The sequence below is a fragment of the Hemitrygon akajei genome, chromosome 12, assembly GCF_048418815.1.
Source record: "Hemitrygon akajei chromosome 12, sHemAka1.3, whole genome shotgun sequence".
NCBI classification, from domain to species: domain Eukaryota; kingdom Metazoa; phylum Chordata; class Chondrichthyes; order Myliobatiformes; family Dasyatidae; genus Hemitrygon; species Hemitrygon akajei.
In genome coordinates, this window is record NC_133135.1 from 2,933,312 (window position 1) to 2,959,249 (window position 25,938).

The 25,938-nt window shown below is 52.7% G+C and overlaps 1 protein-coding gene across 1 annotated transcript; it reads left to right on the forward strand.

The window, feature by feature from the left end:
• The first annotated feature begins 1,043 nt into the window (after positions 1 to 1,043).
• On the forward strand, positions 1,044 to 25,569 carry LOC140736663 (pancreatic alpha-amylase-like). The gene is given in 11 exon segments (XM_073062474.1): positions 1,044 to 1,236; positions 7,184 to 7,330; positions 9,229 to 9,426; positions 14,164 to 14,394; positions 16,841 to 16,974; positions 18,364 to 18,486; positions 20,040 to 20,115; positions 20,117 to 20,140; positions 20,657 to 20,778; positions 23,434 to 23,559; positions 25,347 to 25,569. Coding segments are annotated over 11 exon segments (1,539 nt in total). The 5' UTR covers positions 1,044 to 1,068; the 3' UTR covers positions 25,537 to 25,569.
• Positions 25,570 to 25,938: the final 369 nt, after the last annotated feature.

A 25,938-nucleotide genomic window follows, 5' to 3' on the forward strand; every position in this document is an offset into this window, starting at 1 on the left:
CCGACAACATGTGTCCCCGCTTTACGAATATTTGCTTTACGCCACTCCGCTTTTACAAAAGACCTACATAAGTAACAACACACACAAAATGCTGGTAGAATACAGCAGGCCAGGCAGCATCTATAGGGAGAAGCGCTGTCGACGTTTCGGGCCGAGACCCTTCGTCAGGTACATAAGTAAACTGCTTTCACATTACAAAGAGGATTTTCCCTTTTACGAAAGTTTTCCCATATGGTTCTTTGCTTTACGCCATTTCGGCTTAAGAAAGGTTTCATATGAACTCTCTACCTTCGTAGAGGGGGACACCTTGTATTGAAAAGTAAGTAAAAATAAAAAATAAGTTACCTCAAACAGATATAGATGCTGCCTGGCCTGCTGTGTTCCACCAGCATTTTGTGTGTGTTGTTTGTATTTCCAGCATCTGCAGATTTCCTCGTGTTTGCTCAAAAACAGAGACAGACTGGTGCGTTCTGTTCCACACCACTCCTGCCTTTTACAGGCTTCAGGCATTTACTCCATTTTAACCCTTTGATGCTTGAAAATTCCTCCACACCTGTGTTTATATCTGTACACTTGCATTGCTACTGTGACCCTGTAATTTCCTTTGCGATCAATAAAGTATCTATGTGTCTAGTTATCTATCTATCTACCCTCTTCTGGTTTAGCCCGGCTGTCGAAGCGGTGTACCAGCGTGTGGCCGCTGTCACATGCAGACAGCTGCTTGGAGCCACAGGTGAGTGAGATGCCCGGGAACAGACACGGCCAGCCCCTTCACCAGAGGTGCTACCGCTTACGCCCCAGTCGGTTATGGAGGTTGGCAAAAGACTCCTGATTGTGAGGGAGATGTGATTCTCTCGAACACGGAGTGAGTGAGCGCTGAGGTTGTCTCCAGCATTACTGATTAAGCAGTAGCCTTCTCTCAATGTCAGCACTGACTGGCACCGTGCCCATCGCAACTTATCGTAGACGTTTGCTCAGCTGCTGAATTCCGTCCACATTTACTGCCTGTGCAAACATCAGCTGGGTTTAAATAGAGAAGCAGGTCACTGGGCAGGAACCGAGTACAAGATGTGGGCTCTGTTTCTGCTGACCTTCCTGGCTGGATGTTTCGCCCAGTACGACCCTCACACTGAGCCGAACCGGACTTCCATCGTGCATTTATTCGAGTGGCGCTGGGCTGACATCGCTGCTGAGTGCGAACGGTATTTGGCTCCCCACGGGTTTGGAGGAGTTCAGGTGGGTGCAACTCTCCCCTACACAAATCCCCATGCGCTGCCACATGCATTCCACACCTCATAACTACACTGATACAGTCACAGTCCTAAAGCCTCCATTTACGTGCATACAATCAGTCTATGCACAGTACATAAGCTAATCTTTTGTATATACAGCCAGAATATATATATATATATTCTGGGTGGCAGGGAGGAGATACATCCCTGCCAAAGGAGGTGCAAGGTGTAGCACCTGCTTAGTCGCTGATCAAGGTCACATGAAGCCATGAGAGCAGGTTAGATGGTAGTATGAGCATAGATAGGTCTTGTAGATTGAGCGGATGTGGAAAGGATCTTTCCTATAATGGACAGGAGGATACTGCCTCAGAATACAGGAATTTCGTTTAGAACAGGATGAGGAGGAATTTCTTCAGCCGGAGAGTAGTGAATCTGTGGAATTCATTGCCACAGGCAGCCGTGGGGAACAAATCTCGGAAAGCAAAGATGAATGGGTTCTAGGTTACTCAAAGGGAGAATATAGGAGAAGGAGACTGAGAGGGAATGGCGAAGACTTGATGGGCTGAATGGCCTAATTCTGTTCCTTTGTCGTCTGGTCTTATCATGACTCTTAGCTGTCCATTCTGTGCTTTATAGGATCGGTTTTATATTTATTGTAAACACGAGATTCTGCAGATGTTAGAATTCCACAGTGACTCACACAAAATGCTGGAAGAACCAGCAACTCAGGCAGCATCGATGGAAATGAACAAACCGTCGAAGCTCGGAGCTCGTGCAGAGTAACAAGCGTTTTGTTCTTCTTTACGCTTGTGTGCTGAAGAGTGACAAGAAACAATCGAGTCTTGCCTTTGAAGGTGCTGTGCCCAGTGAGTACATTCTCTGCATTACAGGGTGCGCCTTTGCTGGCGTAATCTATGCACACTGATCTCGAGGGGTGTTCGCCCTCTTCAGTACCCTCAGTGCATCTTATTCGAATCCTCGGATCAGCAGGCTGGGGTATTTCCAAATGTTTTTAAACTCTCCCTGCTTCAATCTGAGGGGAATATTATTGACATCACACCATATCACTGGGCTCTCCATTAATTTCCTGCACACCGACTCATCGTCATTTGAGATACAGCCCACTATGGTGTTGTCATTTGCAAACTTGTAGATGGAGTCAGACAGGAATCTGCCATGAGTGTACAGGGAGTAGAGTGGGGGGGTTGAGGACACAGTGGTGAATGTGCAGGGAGTGAAGTGGGGGGAGTGAGGACACAGTGGTGAGTGTACAGGGAGTAGAGTGGGGGGGGGCTGAGGACACAGTGGTGAGTGTACAGGGAGTAGAGTGGGGGGCTGAGGACACAGTGGTGAGTGTACAGGGAGTAGAGTGGGGGGGTTGAGGACACAGTGGTGAGTGTACAGGGAGTAGAGTGGGGGGGTTGAGGACACAGTGGTGAGTGTACAGGGAGTAGAGTGGGGGGGTTGAGGACACAGTGGTGAGTGTACAGGGAGTAGAGTGGGGGGGCTGAGGACACAGTGGTGCGTGTACAGGGAGTAGAGTGGGGGGGCTGAGGACACAGTGGTGAGTGTACAGGGAGTAGAGTGGGGGGGCTGAGGACACAGTGGTGAGTGTACAGGGAGTAGAGTGGGGGGGCTGAGGACACAGTGGTGAGTGTACAGGGAGTAGAGTGGGGGGCTGAGGACACAGTGGTGAGTGTACAGGGAGTAGAGTGGGGGGGCTGAGGACACAGCGGTGAGTATACAGGGAGTAGAGTGGGGGGGTTGAGGACACAGTGGTGAGTGTACAGGGAGTAGAGTGGGGGGAGTGAGGACACAGTGGTGAGTGTACAGGGAGTAGAGTGGGGGGGTTGAGGACACAGTGGTGAGTGTACAGGGAGTAGAGTGGGGGGGGTTGAGGACACAGTAGTGAGTGTACAGGGAGTAGAGTGGGGGTGGCTGAGGACACAGTGGTGAGTGTACAGGGAGTAGAGTGGGGGGGGTTGAGGACACAGTGGTGAGTGTACAGGGAGTAGAGTGGGGGGAGTGAGGACACAGTGGTGAGTGTACAGGGAGTAGAGTGGGGGGGTTGAGGACACAGTGGTGAGTGTACAGGGAGTAGAGTGGGGGGGAGTTGAGGACTCAGTGGTGAGTGTACAGGGAGTAGAGTGGGGGGGTTGAGGACACAGTGGTGAGTGTACAGGGAGTAGAGTGGGGGGGTTGAGGACACAGTGGTGAGTGTACAGGGAGTAGAGTGGGGGGGAGTTGAGGACTCAGTGGTGAGTGTACAGGGAGTAGAGTGGGGGGGTTGAGGACACAGTGGTGAGTGTACAGGGAGTAGAGTGGGGGGGTTGAGGACACAGTGGTGAGTGTACAGGGAGTAGAGTGGGGGGGCTGAGGACACAACTCTGAGTTTAAAATAATCGTGGTAGGGGTGTTTCTGCCTATCCTTGCTGAGCACAGTTTGTTGGTCAAGAAGTCAAGGATCCATTTGCAGAATCCCAGATCTGGGAGTTTGCTTGGAATTATAGCATTGAATGTGGGGTTGTAGTCAATAAACAATGGTCTAAAGTTGGTGACTTTACTGTCCAGGTGTTCTGGAGATGAGTGTAGAGCCAGGGAGATGGCGTCTGGCAGTGGGTGAAGCCGTAGTCTGGGAGTCTGGACTTGATGTGTGCTTTGACCAGCCTCTCGAAACACTTGCTGATGTTAGGTGTTAGAGCCACCAGACAGTGGTCCTTAAGGCACATTACCCTCTTTCACTTGGGTGAAAGTGGTCTTCCTGAATCAAGTGGGAACCTCAGCCTGAAGCAAGGAAAGGTTAAGAATGGCTGCAAGTACCCCTGCCGGCTGGTCCGACCAGGATCTAAGGTGTGGCCAGCAGCGCCCCCTCTCAGGGTTTTACTGCTGCGCGGTCCAACCATTGCTCTGAGCAGGAAATGTTTACGTGGCCTGAAAACTGGACAGCTCTTTAAATGATTTTTTTCAAATATTCGGAGTATTCTACACACACTCCTTGCACACTTGGAGAAGAAGGACACTTATGTGAGAATGCTGTTCTTGGACTACAGTTCAGCATTCAACACCATAGTTCCATCCAGTCTCAACAAGAGGCTCAGAGACCTCGGCCTTCACCCTGCCTTGTGTAGCTGGATCCTGGACTTCCTGTCAGATTGCCAGCCGGTTGTAAGAGTGGGCTCCCTCACCTCCAACCCTCTGACTCTCAATACAGGAGCCCCTCAGGGCTGTGTACTGAGTCCCCTCCTTTACTCCCTGTATACCCATGACTGTAGACACCCACGGCTCCAATCTGCTAATTAAATTTGCTGACAACACCACATTGAGTGGCCTTAACTCAAACAATAATGAGGAGGCCTACAGAGAAGAAGTCATCACCCTGACACAGTGGTGTCAAGAAAACAACCTCTCCCTCAATGTCGCATAAACAAAGGAGCCGGTTGTGGATTACAGGAGGAATGGAGACAGGCTAACCCCTATTGACATCAATGGATCTGGGGTTGAGAGAGTAAACAGCTTTAAGTTCCTCAGCATCCACATCACCCAGGACATCATGTGGTCTGCACCCAGCAGCTGTGTGGTGAAAAGGGCACAACAGCACCTCTTTACAAACATAGAAAACCTACAGCACAATACAGGCCCTTCGGCCCACAAAGCTGTGCGGAAAATGTCCCTTCCTTTGAACTACCTAGGCTTTACTCATAGCCTTGATTTTACTAAGCTCCATGTAGCCATCCAGGAGTCTCTTAAAAGACCCTATCGTATCCGCCTCCACCACAGTCGCCGGAAGCCCATTCCACGCACTCACCACTCTATGTGTAAATAAAAAACTTACCCCTGACATCTCCTTTGCACCTGCTTCCAAGCACCTTAAAGCTATTGTTACGAACCCTGTAACTGGGTGTCTTACCAGCAAAGATAGGAATATCCGTTGAAGTCTGATGATACTATTTTTAACAGTATTTATTAGTAAAAATACACAAGAATAATATCAATGCAAATATACAGATAATATACGTCATCAATACTAAACCTAAAAGTGCGGGTATAATAATAATCAATAAGAAATAAGCTCTATCATTGTCTAGGGGATAATGAATTGTCTGATGGAAATATAAAGTTCAGTTCAGTTCATACAGGCTGCAGTCGTTGTTGATCACTGTGTTGCAATTGTTGGAGAGAGAGAGAGAGAGAGAAAGCAGTAACAGCTATTAACTTGCCGACTTTCCTCTTACGATCTTGATCCGTCGATGCATTGTTGTTGTGGCCATTCACGTATGACCCCTCCGTCCTTTAGCTAGACCGTTCCGTGGTGGACTCATCACCCAGGCAAGGGTGGACACACACACAAGCCCCCACCGGTCTCGTAGCGTTTCTCCTGGTGCGTCTGAGGGGTGTTCCCCAGACCCTACTTTTATCCCCACTCATGGGGTCTCAGGTGTTAATCAGGTTGGGATGATGCAATCCCTCAACCAGACCACTCTGGTTGCCCCCTGAGGGGTTTCAATGAATAGAACAGTACTCAATACACAATTCCTCCTTCAAGAGACAATAGCAATAATCTCTCTCTTTGTCAATAGGAGACATTCCACCTTTGTGTATCCCGGCATTGTCTCTCTCTCATTACTGACATGCTGTGTATCACTCTCATTTCCTGGGTATCAGACCCGAAATAATAGCGATTTTGCGATTCTCAAAAAAAGGAGGGGGGGGGCGGGCATTGGCGATTCTGTACCCTTCTGCCCATCAGAGTTGCTCCTCATTTGTAACACTATGCCCTCTCATGCTTGCCATTTCAGCCCTGGGAAAATGACTATCCACATGATCAATGCCTCTCATTATCTTGTACACCTCTATCAGGTCACCTCTCATTCTCCGTCACTCCAAGGAGAAAAGGCCGAGTTCACTCAACCTATTCTCATAAGGCATGCTCCCCAATCCAGGCAACATCCTTGTAAATCTCCTCTGCACCCTTTCTATGGTTTCCACATCCTTCCTGTAGTGAGGTGACCAGAACTGAGCACAGTACTCCAAGTGGGGTCTGACCAGGGTCCTATATAGCTGCAACATTACCTCTCGGCTCTTAAACTCAATCCCATGATTGATGAAGACCAATACACCGTACGCCTTCTTAACCACAGAGTCAACCTGCGTAGCAGCTTTGAGTGTCCTATGTACTCGGACCCTGAGATCCCTCTGATCCTCCACACTGCCAAGAGTCTTACCATTAATGCTATATTGTGCTATCATATTTGACCCACCAAAATGAACCACCTGACACTTATCTGGGTTGAACTCCATCTGCCACTTCTCAGCCCAGTTTTGCATCCTATCAATATCTCATTGTAGCCTCTGATAGCTTTCCACACTATCCACAATACCCCCAACCTCCCAACCTTTGTGTCATCAGCAAACTTACTAACCCTTCCCTCAGCTTCCTCATCCAGGTCATTTTTACAAGTCACAAAGAGTAGGGGCCCCAGAACAGATCCCTGAGGCACTCCACTGGTCACTGGCCTCCATGCAGAAGGTTGCATGAAACCTTCCTCAGACAGTTGAGGAAGTTTGGTATGGGCCCCAAATCCTAAGAACTTTCTATAGGAGCACAATTGAGAGCAACCTGACTGGCTGCATCACTGCCTGGTATGGGAACTGTATCTCCCTTAATCACAGGACTCTGCAGAGAGTGGTGCGGACAGCCAAGCGCATCTGTAGTTGTGAACTTCCCATGATTCAGGACGTTTACAAAGACAGGTGTGTAAAAAGGACCCGAAGGATCATTGGGAACCCAAGTCACCCCGATCACAACGCAAAGGGAGGGATGTAGAGGACTAAAGGGGTTACAGAGATCGGGAGGGGTTTACAAATACAGGAAGGTTATGGTTGTCGGAGGGATTATAGTGACGGGAAGGTTACCGAGATGGTTTGACTACCCTGTGTTATTTCTTGGACAGATTTCCCCGCCCAGTGAGAACATCGTGTTGGAGCAGCCCTGGAGACCCTGGTGGGAGCGGTACCAGCCAATCAGCTACAAGCTCTGCTCCAGGTCGGGAACAGAAGAAGAATTAAGGGATATGGTCACCAGGTGTAACAATGTCGGGGTGAGTTAACTACCGGCTCTGCCAAAGAAATCCCTGGAAGTCTCGCTCCACAGGATAGGATTCATGGGCACTGGGAAGAGAGGGAAATATCCCAATCTCAAGTAGATCTGTGCAGAATCAGAAAATGCTGGAATGATCCAATGAAGGTCACAGACCTGAGCTGTGAACCGTTTCTCTCCACAGATGCTGCCTGACCTGCTCTGTTTCCAGCGTTTCCAGGTTTCAATCATCTACAGCTCCTAATGCAGATTGACACAGTTCTCCCAGTGTAGACCGACACAGTGCTCCCGGCGTGGGTCATTACAGTGCACCCAGTGTAGACTGACACAGAGCTCCCGGCGTGGGTCATTACAGTGCACCCAGTGTAGACTGACACAGAGCTCCTGGCGTGGGTCATTACAGTGCACCCAGTGTAGACCGACACAGTGCTCCCGGCGTGGGTCATTACAGTGCACCCAGTGTAGGCTGACACAGTGCTCCCGGCGTGGGTCATTACAGTGCACCCAGTGTAGACCGACACAGTGCTCCCGGCGTGGGTCATTACAGTGCACCCAGTGTAGACCGACACAGTGCTCCCGGCGTGGGTCATTACAGTACACCCAGTGTAGACCGACACAGTGCTCCCGGCGTGGGTCATTACAGTGCACCCAGTGTAGACCGACACAGTGCTCCCGGCGTGGGTCATTACAGTACACCCAGTGTAGACCGACACAGTGCTCCCGGCGTGGGTCATTACAGTGCACCCAGTGTAGACCGACACAGTGCTCCCGGCGTGGGTCATTACAGTGCTCCCAGTGTAGACCGACACCGAGCTCCCAGCGTGGGTCATTACAGTGCACCCAGTGTAGACCGACACAGTGCTCCCGGCGTGGGTCATTACAGTGCACCCAGTGTAGGCCGACACAGTGCTCCCCGGCGTGGGTCATTACAGTGCACCCAGTGTAGACCAACACAGTGCTCCCGGCGTGGGTCATTACAGTACACCCAGTGTAGACCGACACAGTGCTCCCGGCGTGGGTCATTACAGTGCACCCAGTGTAGACCGACACAGTGCTCCCGGCGTGGGTCATTGCAGTGCTCCCAGTGTAGACCGACACCGAGCTCCCAGCGTGGGTCATTACAGTGCACCCAGTGGAGACCGACACAGTGCTCCCGGCGTGGGTCATTACAGTGCACCCAGTGTAGACCGACACCGAGCTCCCAGTGTGGGTCATTACAGTGCACCCAGTGTAGGCCGACACAGTGCTCCCGGCGTGGGTCATTACAGTGCACCCAGTGTAGGCCGACACAGTGCTCCCGGCGTGGGTCATTACAGTGCACCCAGTGTAGACCGACACAGAGCTCCCAGTGGTGTTCTTACTGCAGACTGATGTCGCACACCCTGTGGGGATTGGCACAGCAGCCACAGTGCAGACTGACATGGTATTGTACATTTCCACCATAGAACCAAGATTCTCCTCGTTTATCTGTCTATGGCTCTCTTAATCTTATAAACCTCCATCATATCTCCCCTCAATCTTCCCTACTCCAGAGAAAACAACTTGAGTTTATCCAACCTCTCGTTATAGCATAAACAAGAGAAAATCTGCAGATGCTGGAAATCCGAGCAACACACACAAAATGCTAGAGGAACTCAACAGGCCAGGTAGCATCTACATCGACTCTGTTCTTTTCCTCGATGCTGCCTGGCCTGCTGAGTTTGTCGTTAGACACTTGCCCTCTGATCCATGGTGAACCTTTCCTGTACCCTCTCCAAAGCCCCACACCCTTCCTGTAATGGTGTGCACTCATTAGCCACCAGACAGACACAGACAGTTATTGGACTTGCAGAGAGTGGAATAACCTGTTGTGGTGGAGAGGCACTACACTAATACAGCTATCAATCTGCTTGTGCTCAGGTGCGGATCTATGCCGATGTGGTGATCAACCACATGTGCGGGGCATCAGGAGGAACTGGCAAACACTCAGCCTGCGGAACGTACTTCAATGCTGCGGCTGAGGATTTCCCGGCAGTGCCCTACTCCTCCTGGGATTTCAACGATGCCAAGTGTCACACAGCCAGTGGCAACATCGAGAACTACCATGATGTCAGCCAGGTGAGGGGACCCAGTGGTACATGCTCCTCACACATCTTCGCACCTCGTTACCTCCGCCATCACACTGATGTGCCCCCACACAGCCCACCCTTATACATCACCATGTACACTGCCCATAAAGAGTATTCACCCCCCAACCCCCCAGAAGTTTTCACCTTTTACAACATTGAATCACAGTGGATTTAATTTGTCTTTTTGACACAAATCAACAGAAAAAGGCTCTTTCATGTCAAATTGAAAACATATCTCTAAATTGATCTAAATTAGTTACAAATATAAATCACAAAATAATTGATTGCATAAGTATTCACCCCCTTCAAGTCAGTATTTTGTAGACACACCTTTGGCAGCAATCACAGCCTTGAGTCTGTGTGGATATGTCTCTATTAGCTTTGTACATCTGCACACTGCAATTTTTCCCCATTCTTCTTTACAAACCTGCTCAAGCTCTGTCAGATTGTATGGAGATCGTGAATGAACAGCCCTTTTCAAATCCAGCCACAATTTCTCAAATGGATTGAGTCTGGACTCTGACTTGGCCACTCCAGGACATTAACTTAGTTTTTAAGACATTCCTGTGTATCTTTGGCTTTATGCTTGGGGTCACGGTCTTGCTGGAAAACAAATCTTCTCCCAAGTCACAGGATTTCCCTGTATTTTACTGTATTCAGTTTACCCTCACAAGCCTTCCAGGGCCTGCGGCAGTGAAGCATCCCCACAGCATGATGCAGCCACCACCGTGCTTCACAGTAGGGATGGTGGGTTTTTGATGATGTGCAGTGTTTGCCTTGTGCCAAGCACAGCGTTTAGTCTGATGGCCAGAAAGCTCAATTTTGGTTTCACCAGACCATATCACCTTCTTCCAGCTGACTTCAGAGTCTCCCGCACACCTTCTGGGAAACTCTAGACGAGATTTCATTACAGTTTTTTTCAACGGTGGCTTTCTCTTTGCTGCTCTCCATAAAGCTGCAACCGGTGAAGCACCCGGGCAACAGTTGTTGTACGTGCAGTCTCTCCCATCTCAGCCACTGAAGCTTGTAACTCCCCCAGAGTTGTCATAGGTCTCCTGTTGGCCTCCCTCACTAGTCCCCTTCTTGCATGGTCACTCAGTTTTTGCCAGAATACTGACTCACCAGCAGATGGACCTTTCCAATACAGGTGTATTTTTACTACAAGCAATTGAAACAGCTTGACTGCACATAGGTCTCCAAAAACAGATCTCCATTTAACTAATTATGTGACTTCTAAAACAAATTGATTGCACCAGTGATGATTTAATATCATATTTTTCAATCAATTACAGGTATTTTGAGTTTTATATTTGTAATTAATTTAGATCACTTTTGTAGAGATTGGTTTCCACTTTGACACAAAAGAGTCTTTTTCTGGTGATCAGTGTCAAAAAAAGCCAAATTAAATCCACTGTGATTCAATGTTGTAGAACAATAAGACACGAAAACGAGAAAATTTGCAGATGTTGGAAATCCAAGCAACGCACACAAAATGCTGGAGGAACTCAGCAGGCCAGGCAGCATCTATGGAAAAGAATAAACAGCCAATGTTTTGGGCTGTGACCCTTCATCATGAAAACTTCCAAGGGGGAGGAGGATTCTTTTTATAGGCACTGTACCTCACACACCATACACCCAACTCATATACACGGCCAAATCCCCAAGCACACCACATCTCCACACACCCCTCCCCTAGAGCCCTCCAGGTCTCCCACACACACATCCCACCCGACACTTTTCCATATCCCCCAAACACTTCTCCGTATTCTCAAACACATCACACTTAACACACGCCTCCATGTCTCCAGACACACCACACCTAACACATACCTCCGTATCGCCTGCACACCCTCCCCATACTCCTTCATATCCTCCACAGATCCCTCACCTGTACCCCTCCGTATCCTCTGCAGATCCCTCAACTGTACCCCTCCGTATCCTCCGCAGATCTCTCACCTACACCCCTCCATATCCTGCATAGATCCCTCACCTACACCCCTCCATATCCTGCACAGATCCCTCACCTATACCCCTCCATACCCTGCACAGATCCCTCACCTACACCCCTCCATATCCTGCACAGATCCCTCCCCTACATCCCTCCATATCCTGCACAGATCCCTCACCCACACCCCTCCATCTCCTGCACAGATCCCTCACCCACACCCCTCCATCTCCTGCACAGATCCCTCACCCACACCCCTCCATATCCTGCACAGATCCCTCACCCACACCTCTCCATATCCTGCACAGATCCCTCACCCACATCCCTCCATCTCCTGCGCAGATCCCTCACCCACACCCCTCCATATCCTGCGCAGATCCCTCACCCACACCCCTCCATATCCTGCACAGATCCCTCACCTACACCCCTCCATATCCTGCACAGATCCCTCCCCTACACCCCTCCATATCCTGCCCAGATCCCTCACCATACCCCTCCATATCCTGCACAGATCCCTCCCCTACACCCCTCCATATCCTGCCCAGATCCCTCCCCTACACTCCTCCATATCCGGCCCAGATCCCTCCCCTACACCCCTCCATATCCTGCACAGATCCCTCCCCTACACCCCTCCATATCCTGCCCTGATCCTTCACCATACCCCTCCATATCCTTCACAGATCCCTCACCTACACCCCTCCATATCCTGCACAGATCCCTCACCTACACCCCTCCATATCCTGCACAGATCCCTCACCTACACCCCTCCATATCATGCACAGATCCCTCACCTACACCTCTCCATATCCTGCACAGATCCCTCACCTACACCCCTCCATATCCTGCACAGATCCTTCCCCTACACCCCTCCATATCCTGCCCTGATCCCTCACCATACCCCTCCATATCCTGCACAGTTCCTTCCCCTACACTCCTCCATATCCTGCCCAGATCCCTCACCTACACCCATCCATATCCTGCACAGATCCCTCACCTACACCTCTCCATATCCTGCACAGATCCCTCACCTACACCCCTCCATATCCTGCCCAGATCCCTCACCATACCCCTCCATATCCTGCACAGATCCCTCCCCCACACCCCTCCATATCCTGCCCAGATCCCTCACCTACACCCTCCATATCCTGCACAGATCCCTCACCCACACCCCTCGATATCCTGCACAGATCCCTCCCTTACACCCCTCCATATCCTGCCCAGATCCCTCAACATACACCTCCATATCCTGCACAGATCCCTCCCCTACATATCCTTCACAGATCCCTCACCTACACCCCTCCATATCCTGCACAGATCCCTCACCTACACCCCTCCATATCCTGCACAGATCCCTCCCCTACACCCCTCCATATCATGCACAGATCCCTCACCTACACCTCTCCATATCCTGCACAGATCCCTCACCTACACCCCTCCATATCCTGCACAGATCCTTCCCCTACACCCCTCCATATCCTGCCCTGATCCCTCACCATACCCCTCCATATCCTGCACAGTTCCTTCCCCTACACTCCTCCATATCCTGCACAGATCCCTCACCCACACCCCTCGATATCCTGCACAGATCCCTCCCTTACACCCCTCCATATCCTGCCCAGATCCCTCAACATACACCTCCATATCCTGCACAGATCCCTCCCCTACATATCCTTCACAGATCCCTCACCTACACCCCTCCATATCCTGCACAGATCCCTCACCTACACCCCTCCATATCCTGCACAGATCCCTCCCCTACACCCCTCCATATCATGCACAGATCCCTCACCTACACCTCTCCATATCCTGCACAGATCCCTCACCTACACCCCTCCATATCCTGCACAGATCCTTCCCCTACACCCCTCCATATCCTGCCCTGATCCCTCACCATACCCCTCCATATCCTGCACAGTTCCTTCCCCTACACTCCTCCATATCCTGCCCAGATCCCTCACCTACACCCATCCATATCCTGCACAGATCCCTCCCCTACACCCCTCCATATCCTGCCCAGATCCCTCACCATACCCCTCCATATCCTGCAGAGATCCCTCCTAACTCTCTGCACTTTCATTTCCCCTCCTCTACACTTCTCCATATCCACACAGTGCCCTCACCAACACCCCTACCCCCACATACCACCCCTACACCCTTCCATAACCCCCACACATCTGACCCTATATATCCCCATATCCTCACTCACCTACACCCCTCAATATCTCTGCAGAGCCCACCCCTATGTACCTCATTACCCAAACATTCCTGGGTTGAGTGTCGAGCTACCAACTTGACCTCGTAAAAAAAACCCTGGAGAGGGATGGGCTCTGCCGGGTTTCAGACGCCCAAGACACGCCGTACGATGAGCAATCGCCAAAAAGATCGGTGCAAAAAGCTTGTCATGACAGCGGCCCGACGACTCCACCAGGAGCTAAGGGTGCGCGCACACACACACTACCCCACACCACTCCATATCACCTCACACGCTCCTCGACTACACCCCACAATATAGCCACTCTGCTCAATACCCTCACACATCCTAACCTTCCATCTTACTTTATCCCCCACAGACCCCTCCCCATCTCTGTAAGCCCCTCTGGCTCTGACACACTCACTGCCCCTTCCAACGCCTACACCCCTCCCCGTCTCTGCAACCTCCTTTTACCTGAAACACCAAGTTCTGACCCTTGCTACCTCCACCTCCTCTGAGATTCTCAGTACTGAAGTGTCAGTGGGTGTGCCTCTCTCAGGGGAAGGAACTGAGCCCTTTTCCCGCTGCAGGTGAGGGACTGTCGCCTGGTTAGCCTGCTGGACCTGGCACTGCAGAAGGATTATGTGCGGAATCAGATCGCAGCCTACCTGAACCACCTGCTGGAACTGGGTGTGGCTGGATTCCGGGTGGATGCCTGCAAACACATGTGGCCCGGGGACTTGGAGGCCATCTTCAGCCGGCTGAATACCCTCAACACCCGCTGGTTCAGCCCGGGCAGCAAACCCTTCATCTACCAGGAGGTGAGTGTTGCAGAGGTACATCACAGTGCACAGGCCCTTCAGTCCATTTGCGTGCCTGCTGACCCTCCAGTACCCAGCCTCACATCCCCACTGCCCACCACTCATTCCATACATTTCTCTTCTTTAGTGGTTCAAGTGCTTGTCCAGACACCTGTGTCAGAAACAGGCCCTTCAGCCCGACCGATTTATGTCAGCCAAAGAATCCATCTAAGCTATTCCTATTTGTCTGTGTTCTGCCCTTAACCCTTTCCTATCCATGTACCTGTCCAAATGCCTTTTAAATGTTAATGCACCTGCCTCAAACTCTTCCTCTGACAGCTCGCTCCACACACTGACCATCCTTTGGGCGATGAAGTTATAGAGTCATGGTCATAGAACTCTCCAGCACAGAAACAGACTCTCCAGTTCACCTGGTCCAAGCCAAACTATCAATCCACCTCGTCCCGTCGACCAGCAACAGGCCTCCTATCCATGTACCTATCCAAATTTCTCTTAAGTGTTGAAATCAAATCCACATCCATGAATTCCACTGCCAACTCGTTCCCATTCTGAGTGAGGAAGTTCCCCTTCACGTTCCTTTTAAGTATTTCACCTTCCATAGTTCACGTCAGTGGAAAAAGCTTGTTTGCATTTACCCCTCATCATTTTGTATCAAATCTTTTGATTGTAGGGAATAAAGTCCTAATCTATTCCACCTTTCCCAAAAACTTGTGTCCTCAAACCTGGCAACATCCTTGTAAATTTTCTCTGTACTCTTTCAATCTTATTGATATCTTTCCTGTAGGTAGGTGACCAGACTTGTACACAATACTCCATGTTAGCCCTTACCAACATCTTATACAATTCCAACATAACATGCCATCTTCTGTATTCACTACATTCATTTATGAAGACCAATGTGCCTAAGCCTCTCCATATGACCCTATCTTCCTGTGATGCCATTTTCAATTAACTATGGATTGTACTCCCAGATCCCTTTCTTTTACCACTCTCCTCAGCACCCTACCATTCACTAAGTTCTTCCCTGGTTTGTCCTCCCAAAATTCAATACCTCAAACTTGTCTACATGAAATTCCATCTGCCATCTTCAGCTCATTTTCCAGCTGGTCCAAATCGGGCTGCAAACTTTGATAGTCTTCCTCACTGTCCATTATGCCCTAATCTTGGTGTCATCTGCAAATTTGCTGATCCAGTTAACCACATTATCATCCAGATCATTGATAAGAATGAGAGACAATGGACCCTGCATCAATCCCTGCAGCACACCACGAGTCACAGGCCTCCAGTCAGAGAGGCAACCCTCTACTATCACTCTCCAGCTTCCCTCCCAAGGGCAGTATCTAATCCAATGTACTAGCTCATCTTGAATGAACCACAGGCACGGGAACTTGTCAAAGGTCATGTGAAAATCCACGTAGACAACATCCACTGCCTTTCCTTCATCAACTTCCCTGGTAACTTCCTCGAAAACCTCTATGGGACTGGTTAGATATGACTCAATACGCACAAAGTCATGTTGCTTATCCCTCAGGTTCATATTAAATCTCTCCCTTCTTGTCTTGCTGACTACTCCTAATCATATTATACTCTCCAAATGTTCAGAAATCCTGCCTCTCAGGATCTTCTCCATCAACTTACCAACCACTGGTCTATAATTACCTGGGCTATCTCTACTCCCTTTCTTGAATAAAGGAACAACATTTGCAACCCTCCAATCCTCCAGAACCTCTCCCGTCCTCATTGATGATACAAAGATCATCGCCAGAGGCTCAGCAATCTCCTCCCTCGCCTCCCACAGTAGCCTGGGGTACATCTCATCTGGTCCCAGCAACTTATCCAACTTGATGCTTTCCAAAAGCTCCAGCACATCCTCTTTCTTAATATCTACATGTTCAAGCTTTTCAGTCTGCTGCAAGTCATCCCTACAATCGCCAAGATCCTTTTCCATAGTGAATACTGAAGTAAAGTATTCATTAAGTTAAATTCATGAAGGCCAGGAACTGGAATTGGTTGTCAGAGTCTATTTGAGACACACGCCATTGAGAGCATTTGATAGGTCGTGGGAGCTTGTTCCCATTACCAACTCCATCCTGCAAATGGTCCATACAAATCAAGTCATTACACACTGTAGAAGCAGGTAAACAGTCACAGAATAAAGTGTAGCAGCTGCAGAGAAAGTTCAGTGCCAGGACTCAATATGATGCAAGGCCATAACAGGCCGATTGTGAGGTCAAAAGACTATAGTCTGTATTGAGGGGTCATGCAATAGTCTTGTCCAGTGGGATAAAGGTCTTTATATCTTCTGCCCGATGGGAGATAGAAGATTCATTCCATCACAACAACCTGTTCCGTCCCAGTCATGGGCGTCTCCAGGGCGGGGCTGCAGTAGTGGGACTGTCCCATCCCCCTGTCCTCGGTCCATCACCAGCACCCTCCTCTCTTGTAGGTGATCGACCTGGGGGGAGAGCCCATCACGTCATCGCAGTACTTCAAACTAGGGCGGGTCACCGAATTCAAGTACGGAGCCAAGCTGGGCACAGTGGTCCGTCGGTGGAATGGTGAGAAAATGGCTTACCTCAGGTAAGGGTGGTTCACCCCCCCACAGTGTGACCCTCCCTTAGTATCACCCCTCCCACAGTGTGACTCTCCCTCAGTACCACCCCTCACACAGTGTGACTCTCCCACAGTATCACCCCTCCCACAGTGTGACTCTCCCACAGTACCACCCCTCCCACAGTGTGACACTCCCTCAGTATCACCCCTCCCACAATGTGACCCTCCCTCAGTACCACCCCTCCCACATTGTGACCCTCCCTCAGTACCACCCCTCCCACAGTGTGACACTCCCTCAGTATCACCCCTCCCACATTGTGACTCTCCCTCAGTACCACCCCTCACACAGTGTGACCCTCCCTCACTACCACCCCTCCATCAGTGTAACCCTCCCTCAGTATCACCCCTTCCAGTGTGACTCTCCCTCAGTACCACCCCTCCCACCGTGTGACCCTCCCTCACTACCACCCCTCCATCAGTGTAACCCTCCCTCAGTATCACCCCTCCCACAGTGTGACCCTCCCTCAGTACCACCCCTCCCACAGTGTGAACCTCCCTCAGTATCACCCCTTCCACAGTGTGACTCTCCCTCAGTACCACCCCTCCCACCGTGTGACCCTCCCTCACTACCACCCCTCCATCAGTGTAACCCTCCCTCAGTATCACCCCTCCCACAGTGTGACTCTCCCTTGGTATCACCCCTCCCACAGCGTGACCCTCCCTCGGTACCACCCCTCCCACCGTGTGACCCTCCCTCAGTACCACCCCTCCCACCGTGTGACTCTCCCTCAGTACATCCCCTCCCACAGTGTGACTCTCCCTCAGTACCACCCCTCCCACAGTGTGACCCTCCCTCAGTATCACCCCTCCCACAGTGTGACTCTCCCTCGGTACCACCCCTCCCACCGTGTGACTCTCCCTCAGTACCACCCCTCCCACCGTGTGACCCTCCCTCAGTACCACTCCTCTCATCATGTGACTCTCCCTCAGTACCACCCCTCCCACCGTGTGACTCTCCCTCAATACCGCCCCCCCACAGTGTGACCCTCCCTCAGTACCACCCATCCACAGTGTAACCCTCCATCAGTACCACCCCTCCCTCAGTGACCATCCCTCAGTACCACCCCTCCCACATTGTGACCCTCGCTCATTATCACACTCCCACAGTGTGACCCTCCCTCAGTACCACCCCTCCCACAGTGTGACCCCCCCTCACTACCATCCCTCACACAGTGTGACCCTCCCTCAGTACCACCCCTCCCACAGTGTGACCCTCCCTCAGTACCACCCCTCCCACAGTGGATATGAATGAATATTGGGAGAAGTCTCCTTGTGAGGATACCAGCCCTGTTCCCCAATAATGTCTGTGACCCAACCCCTTGATGGTTAGCCCCCTGTCTCTCTCTCTCTCTGCAGGAACTGGGGGGAGGGCTGGGCTTTCATGCCCTCGGACCGAGCACTGGTATTTGTGGACAATCACGATAACCAACGTGGCCAGGGAGCTGGAGGAGCATCGATCCTGACCTTCTGGGACCCAAGGTACTGTGCGCTCTCCCCTCTCCTCCTGCGGGGGTCCAGACTGGCCATTCCACCATCAGAATTTCTCTTAAAAGTGATGAAGAATTACTGATAAACAGGCCATTCAGCCGCATGTTCTGTGCTAGCCATTGCTGCCTGCCCCCATCCCCACATCGCTTCCCTGACCTTCCTCATTGCTATGCCCATGCCCTCCTCCTCCTGTCTGGGACAAGCAAACTCCTGCAGCCACTGGACATCTGAGACTAATTCAGGGAATGTTCAGTAACAGCCTGGGCCCTGCTGGTAACCATCCAGAATCACCTCCTGAACTGCTGCCTCTGCCACTAAGGGTCGAACGTGGATGTTGTTTCGTAGCTGTTTATATGATACACAAGTCAGGTTAGTACGATACTGAGAGCAGGCTCCCCCTCTCCACACAGCCGATGAATCCAAAGGAAATACCGTTTGGCACCAGCGACGTCGCAGGGGCTGCCGGTCAGTGTTGAACTCAATGTAGGACTGCCTCAGGATCCAGAGGAGTGGGTGTAGCCGCAAGGCAGCGCAGGTTTGAGATCACAGGTCTCCATGGCAGACGAGCCCCATCTGCCCCGTGCGCTCCTGATAACCCCACCAAAGCCAGTTCCCCCACTAGCATCCCCTGTGTGAATGAGACTCCCCCCTTCTCACCACACTCCAGAAATCAGGAGGGTAGGGTTAGCGATGGGGAGGGGGTCAGTGATGGGGAAGAATGGGGCTGGGATGGTCAGGGTGAGGACAGCGATGGGGAGGGTGGGGTCAGTGATGGGGAAGAATGGGGCTGGGATGGTCAGGGTGAGGACAGCGATGGGGAGGGTGTTGGCTGCAACTGGGTAAATAGGGGATGTGATGGGGAGGGGGTCAGGGATGGGGAGGGTGGAGCAACAATGGCAAGTGTGAGAATGGGGCTGGTTAGCCTGTTTCTCAATCATTCCTCTTCACATTCATGGGAGATTTTTATGTCACCCTCAGCTCCAGCACCCACACAGAGTGCTCCATCTCAGCATCAGCCCTACACTCCCAAGGACTTGAATGGCCACTGTAATGGTCCGCTGTGTGCGGGTGAGAGGAGTGTTCGGGAGGGGGGAGTTGATGAGAATGAAATGGGATCAGTGTCGGATTGGTGACAATCCATGGTTACCGGTCACTGTTGGCCTGATTGAACTGATGACTCTGTGGAGGCCCAAGGTGGGGGGGTGATGTCTTGGCTCAGTGGGCAGGTGATGGTCAGCACTGACTTGATGGGGCTGATGGCTGTGGTGCAGGTTGTTCTTTAGAACCCCCATTTGTTTCTTTTCCACCCTCTCCTTTCCTTCCTTACCCTGTCTGACCCCTCATTCTCCCTCCCCTCTCCCTCTCCCCCTCCCTCACCCACTGTCCCATCCCTCTCTCCCCCATTGTCCCACTCCTCTACCCGATTCTCCCTCACCCTCTCCCCTCCTATTCCCTCTCTCCCCATTCCCTCCCTCTCCCATTGTCTCTTGCTCCCCCCCTTCCCCTCCTCCCTTCCCCACTCTTCCTCTCCCTCGCTCCCACAGGTTGTACAAGGTAGCCGTGGCCTTCATGCTCGCTCATCCCTACGGACAGACCAGGATCATGTCCAGTTTTCGGTGGGACCCGCAAGTTCGTTAATGGGAAGGTGCGTCCTGTAACAGCGGCGGGAATGTGAGGGTCTAACACTTCGAAGCTGAGAACAACTTCAGTACTATCCCGTCAGAGCACAGAAAAGGAGGGGTGGTACTGAGGGAGGGGTGGTACTGAGGCAGGGTCACACTGTGGGAGGCATGGTACTGAGGGAGGGTCACACTGTGGGAGAGGAGGTACTGAGGGTGGGTTACACTGTGGAGAGGTATGGAGGGAGAGTCATACAGTGGGAGGGGTGGTACTGAGGGAGATTTCCTGTACTGGGGAGTGGGTGTGCAAGGTTGAGGAGGGAGTGCGAGAAGGGGGTGGGAGGTTAACTGGAGACTTCCTCACAGGGCCCGCACCCCCCACACCCCACACACACTGCCTCACTGTGCTGTGCTACCTGTTGGGTAGGGATGGATGTGAGTGTTCTGACCACCTCTGCCCTGTGCCGGGGCGGGGGTGAGGGGTGGGGAAGGGACAGTTGTGGCTTTTCTTTTGACGCCTTCCCCCCTTGCTCTGTCCCAAGGATGTGAACGATTGGATTGGCCCACCCAGTTACCCGGACGGGACCACCAAACCCGTCACCCTGAATCCCGACACGACTTGTGGCAATGGCTGGGTGTGTGAGCACCGCTGGAGGCAGATCAGGTGCGAATAGGGATCGCGACTGGGGGGGTGGCATCTGAGGGGACAAACACAATGGGAAATAGGGGGTGTAAATGGGGCAAAGTATGTGGTGAATGGGGGGTTGATTCAGGTTGAGTGTGTGAGTGAGTGGGGAGTCAGGGTGTCAGATGGAGGAGAGCGCACCACGCAGCGGTAGAGAGGGGCGCGGCCTGCAATGGAGTCCTGTGGTTATAAGCAATGACTTGATGCGCTGTGTTTCTCTCACTGGAGGGGCCTGAGTGGTTACTTTACAGAGACGTAGGATGTCATGACAGGCAGAGACAGGGTTGGAGAGTCTGTCCGGGAAGGAGAATCCAAAGGGAAAGGAGACTGCAGACGCTGGAATTGAGAGCAACACACGATCTGCTGGAGGAAATGAGAGGCCTGAGCAGGGTCTGCGGGCAGAGGGTATGGTAGAGTTTCTGGTTCGGACGAGAGTTTATAGTCATTCAGCCTGTGTGCAGCTAAGCTAAACACTGGTCCTCTGGGGCAAAGATGGAAAACACATTGCCTCCTCGGTTTAAGGTGAAAATCTTGAGTGAGACCAGATGGATGAGTGATCCTGCACTGAGGGTGGTGGGCCTGGGGACCCTACTGCCAGAGGCGGTGACGGGAACGAGCTGTCAGAGGGGATGCGTATGGGGAACGAGCTGCCAGAGGGGGTGGGTGTGGGAAGGAGTTGACAGAGGGGGTGGGTGTGGGGAACGAGCTGAGGAGGGGGTGGTGTGGGTGTGGGAAGGAGTTGACAGAGGGGGTGGGTGTGGGGAACGAGCTGCCAGAGGGGGTGGGTGTGGGAAGGAGTTGACAGAGGGGGTGGGTGTGGGGAACGAGCTGCCAGAGGGGGTGGGTGTGGGAAGGAGTTGACAGAGGGGGTGGGTGTGGGGAACGAGCTGCCAGAGGGGGTGGGTGTGGGAAGGAGTTGACAGAGGGGGTGGGTGTGGGGAACGAGCTGCCAGAGGGGGTGGTGGTGGGTGTGGGAAGGAGTTGACAGAGGGGGTGGTTGTGGGGAACGAGCTGCCAGAGGGGGCGGTGGTGGGTGTGGGAAGGAGTTGACAGAGGTGGTGGGTGTGGGAAGGAGTTGACAGAGGGGGTGGGTGTGGGGAACGAGCTGCCAGAGGGGGTGGGTGTGGGAAGGAGTTGACAGAGGGGGTGGGTGTGGGGAACGAGCTGCCAGAGGGGGTGGTGGTGGGTGTGGGAAGGAGTTGACAGAGGGGGTGGGTGTGGGGAACGAGCTGCCAGAGGGGGTGGTGGTGGGTGTGGGAAGGAGTTGACAGAGGGGGTGGGTGTGGGGAACGAGCTGCCAGAGGGGGTGGGTGTGGGTGTGGGAAGGAGTTGACAGAGGGGGTGGGTGTGGGGAACGAGCTGCCAGAGGGGGTGGTGGTGGGTGTGGGAAGGAGTTGACAGAGGGGGTGGGTGTGGGGAACGAGCTGCCAGAGGGGGTGTTGGTGGGTGTGGGAAGGAGTTGACAGAGGGGGTGGGTGTGGGGAACGAGCTGCCAGAGGGGGTGGGTGTGGGTGTGGGAAGGAGTTGACAGAGGGGGTGGTTGTGGGGAACGAGCTGCCAGAGGGGGCGGTGGTGGGTGTGGGAAGGAGTTGACAGAGGGGGTGGGTGTGGGGAACGAGCTGCCAGAGGGGGTGGGTGTGGGTGTGGGAAGGAGTTGACAGAGGGGGTGGGTGTGGGGAATGAGCTGCCAGAGGGGGTGGTGGTGGGTGTGGGAAGGAGTTGACAGAGGGGGTGGGTGTGGGGAACGAGCTGCCAGAGGGGGTGTTGGTGGGTGTGGGAAGGAGTTGACAGAGGAGGTGGGTGTGGGGAACGAGCTGCCAGAGGAGGAGGTGGTGGGTGTGGGAAGGAGTTGACAGTGGTGGTGGGTGTGGGAAGGAGTTGACAGAGGGGGTGGGTGTGGGGAACGAGCTGCCAGAGGGGGTGGTGGGTGTGGGTGTGGGAAGGAGTTGACAGAGGGGGTGGGTGTGGGGAACGAGCTGCCAGAGGGGGTGGTGGTGGGTGTGGGAAGGAGTTGACAGAGGGGGTGGGTGTGGGGAACGAGCTGCCAGAGGGGGAGGTGGTGGGTGTGGGAAGGAGTTGACAGTGGTGGTGGGTGTGGGAAGGAGTTGACAGAGGGGGTGGGTGTGGGGAACGAGCTGCCAGAGGGGGTGGTGGGTGTGGGTGTGGGAAGGAGTTGACAGAGGGGGTGGGTGTGGGGAACGAGCTGCCAGAGGGGGTGGGTGTGGGAAGGAGTTGACAGAGGGGGTGGTTGTGGGGAACGAGCTGCCAGAGGGGGCGGTGGTGGGTGTGGGAAGGAGTTGACAGAGGGGGTGGGTGTGGGGAACGAGCTGCCACAGGTAAAGGCAAGTACAGTGGTTAAGGAACATTTTGGACAGGGACACAGATTTCAAAGGTTCAGAAGGAATGGGTGAAATGCAGGCAAATTATAATATCTTGTTTTCCGTGCTGGTACACTGTGGTAGGGAGGAACCTTATATATCGGTATAGTCAGAGGAAAATAAACTTGCACTCGATAGGAAAGGTTCAGAGTGATATGGGCCTAGTACAGGTAGGTGGGACTAGTGCACACGGTCAGTATGGATGAGCTGGGCCGAATGGCCTATTTCCATGCTGTAAGTTGTGGTCTCACTACAGGAACATGGCCATCTTCCGGAACGTGGTGGGCCAGAATCCGCTAACGAACTGGTGGGACAACGGAAGCAACCAGATCGCGTTCGGCCGCGGAGCACTGGGCTTCATCGCCATCAACAACGACGACTGGTGAGTTCCACAGGGCTACGGGGGAGCCGGCAGCACGGAGCTCAGCGATTCGCGGGTAATGTGACACTTGCAGCTCGGGGTATCGGAGTTCGATACCCGCGCCGTCTGTAAGGAGTTCATACCTTCTCGCCGTGACCATGTGGGTCTCCTTCGGGTGCTGCATTGTAAACCGTCCCGCGACCAGGCCAGGGGTTAACCGCCGTTCCGTACATGAGCTGGGACAGGACCCACAAGTCACTAACCCCAACCCATACGTGCGAGGAAACGCAAGGGAAACGTGGAACCCGTCCGTTCCCCGCAGCGCCGGTACAGGACACGGGCGCAGTGTCACGGCCTGTCAGGGTCCGAAACGCCCGTCTCCCTGCTGTGTGAACTTGGCGACAGGCTCTGATGTCCATGCTATTCCTCAGGGAGTGCGGCTTCTCAATGATCATAAGACAAGGAGCAGAATTAGACTATTCAGCCCATCGAATCTGCTCCGCCATTCAATCATAACATAAAATGCCGGAGGAACTCGGCAGGCCAGGCAGCATCTACGGGAAAAAGGGACAGTCAACGCTTCAGCCGAGACTCCTCGGCAGGACTGGAGAAAAAAAATCTCAGAAGTAGATTTAAAAGGTGGGGGAAGAGAGAGAGAGAGAGAGACACCAGGGACGGGTGAAACCTACAGGGGGAGCTGGGAAATTGATTGGTGAAAGAGACAGGAGGCCGAAAGGCGGCGGGGTGCGAGAGAGGGAGGCGATGGATGGGCGGGCAAGGAGAGGGAAAAGAGGATGGAAAATGGTGAAGGGGGGACGTGGGGGCATTGCCGGAAGTTTGAGAAATCGTTGTTCATGCCATCGGGCTGGAGGCTACCCAAACGGAATACAGTATAAGGTGTTGTTCCTCCAGCCATAGCGTGGCTAATCTCGGCAGTAGAGGAGGCCCCGAGTGGGAGTGGAGTTAAAATGAGCGGCCACTGGGAGATCACGCTTGCTCTGGCTCGGCGAAGCGGTCTCTCAATCTACATCGGGTCTCACCGAGGTACAGGAGGCCACACCGGGAGCACTGGACACAGTAAATGGTCCCAACAGACTCACAGGTGAGGTGTTGCCTCACCTGGAAGGACTGTCTGGGGCCCTGAATGGTGGTGAGGGAGGAGGTGTAGGGGCAGGAGCAGCACTTGTTCCGCTTGCAAGGGTAAGCGCCAGGAGGGAGATCGGCGGGGAAGGACGAATGCAGAAAGCGGGGAGAGAGAAAAATGTGTTTGGTGGAGGGATCCAGTTGGAGGCGGCGGAGGTTGGTGGGGTAGTGGATGAGGACGAAAGGAACCCCATCCCTTGTAGGGTGGCGGGAGGATGAGGTAAGAGCAGATGTGTGTGAAATGGAAGAGTTGCGGTTGAAGGCAGCGTTGATGGCAGATTTTCTCTTGTCCGCCATTCCATCATGGCTGATTTAATATCCCTCTCAGTCCCATTCTCCTGCTTCTCCCCGTAACCTTTAACACCCTGACTAATCAAGAACCTATCAGCCTCCGCTTTAAATATACCCAATGATTTGGGCTCCACCGCCATCTTTGGCAATTAATTCTACAGATTCACCATCCTCTGGCTAAAGAAATTCCTCCTTATCTCTGGACTAAATGGACGTCCTTCTAGTCTGAGGCCGTGTTCTCCGCTCCTAGACTCCTCCACCACACGATCTAGGCCTTTCTATAGTCGATAGGTTTCGATGAGATTCCCCCCTCATTCTTCTAAACCCCTGTCGGTCGCACCTCATATGCTGAACCGGGTTTGCTTGTTCTGCAGGAATATGAACATGAAGCTACAGACCGGACTGCCTCCGGGCATCTACTGCGACGTGATTTCGGGGCAGAAGGAGGGAGATCGCTGCACGGGACTGCAGGTCACCGTCAGTGACTGCGGCAGCGCTGTCTTCGACATCAGTAACACGGCCGAAGACCCGATGATAGCAATCCATGTCCAGGAGAAACTGTAACAGTCCGTGATCAATAAAAGGACAGTGTGAGCAGTTCAGCGCGTCAGTTTCTCTCATTTGTGAGCGTTTACCCCTGAACTCGGTTCTGTCCCTACAGCTCAGCCCCCTGACCTGCAGAGCTCTCCCACGAGCAGTGCGTGTACCAGGAAGGGAAGCACGACAGCAGGGCGGTACTGGGGGACGGTACTGAAAGACCGTCGCCCTGTGGGACGGGTGGTACTGAAGGAGCCGCCGAGGGAGGTTTGACCATAAGGCATAGGAGCAGAATTAGGCCATTCAGCCCATCGAGTATCAATCATGGCCGATTTATTATCCCTCAACCCCATTCTCCTGTCTTCGCCGTAACCTTTGATCCCCTGACTAATCAACAACCTGTCAAATTTCGCCTTAAATATACCCAAT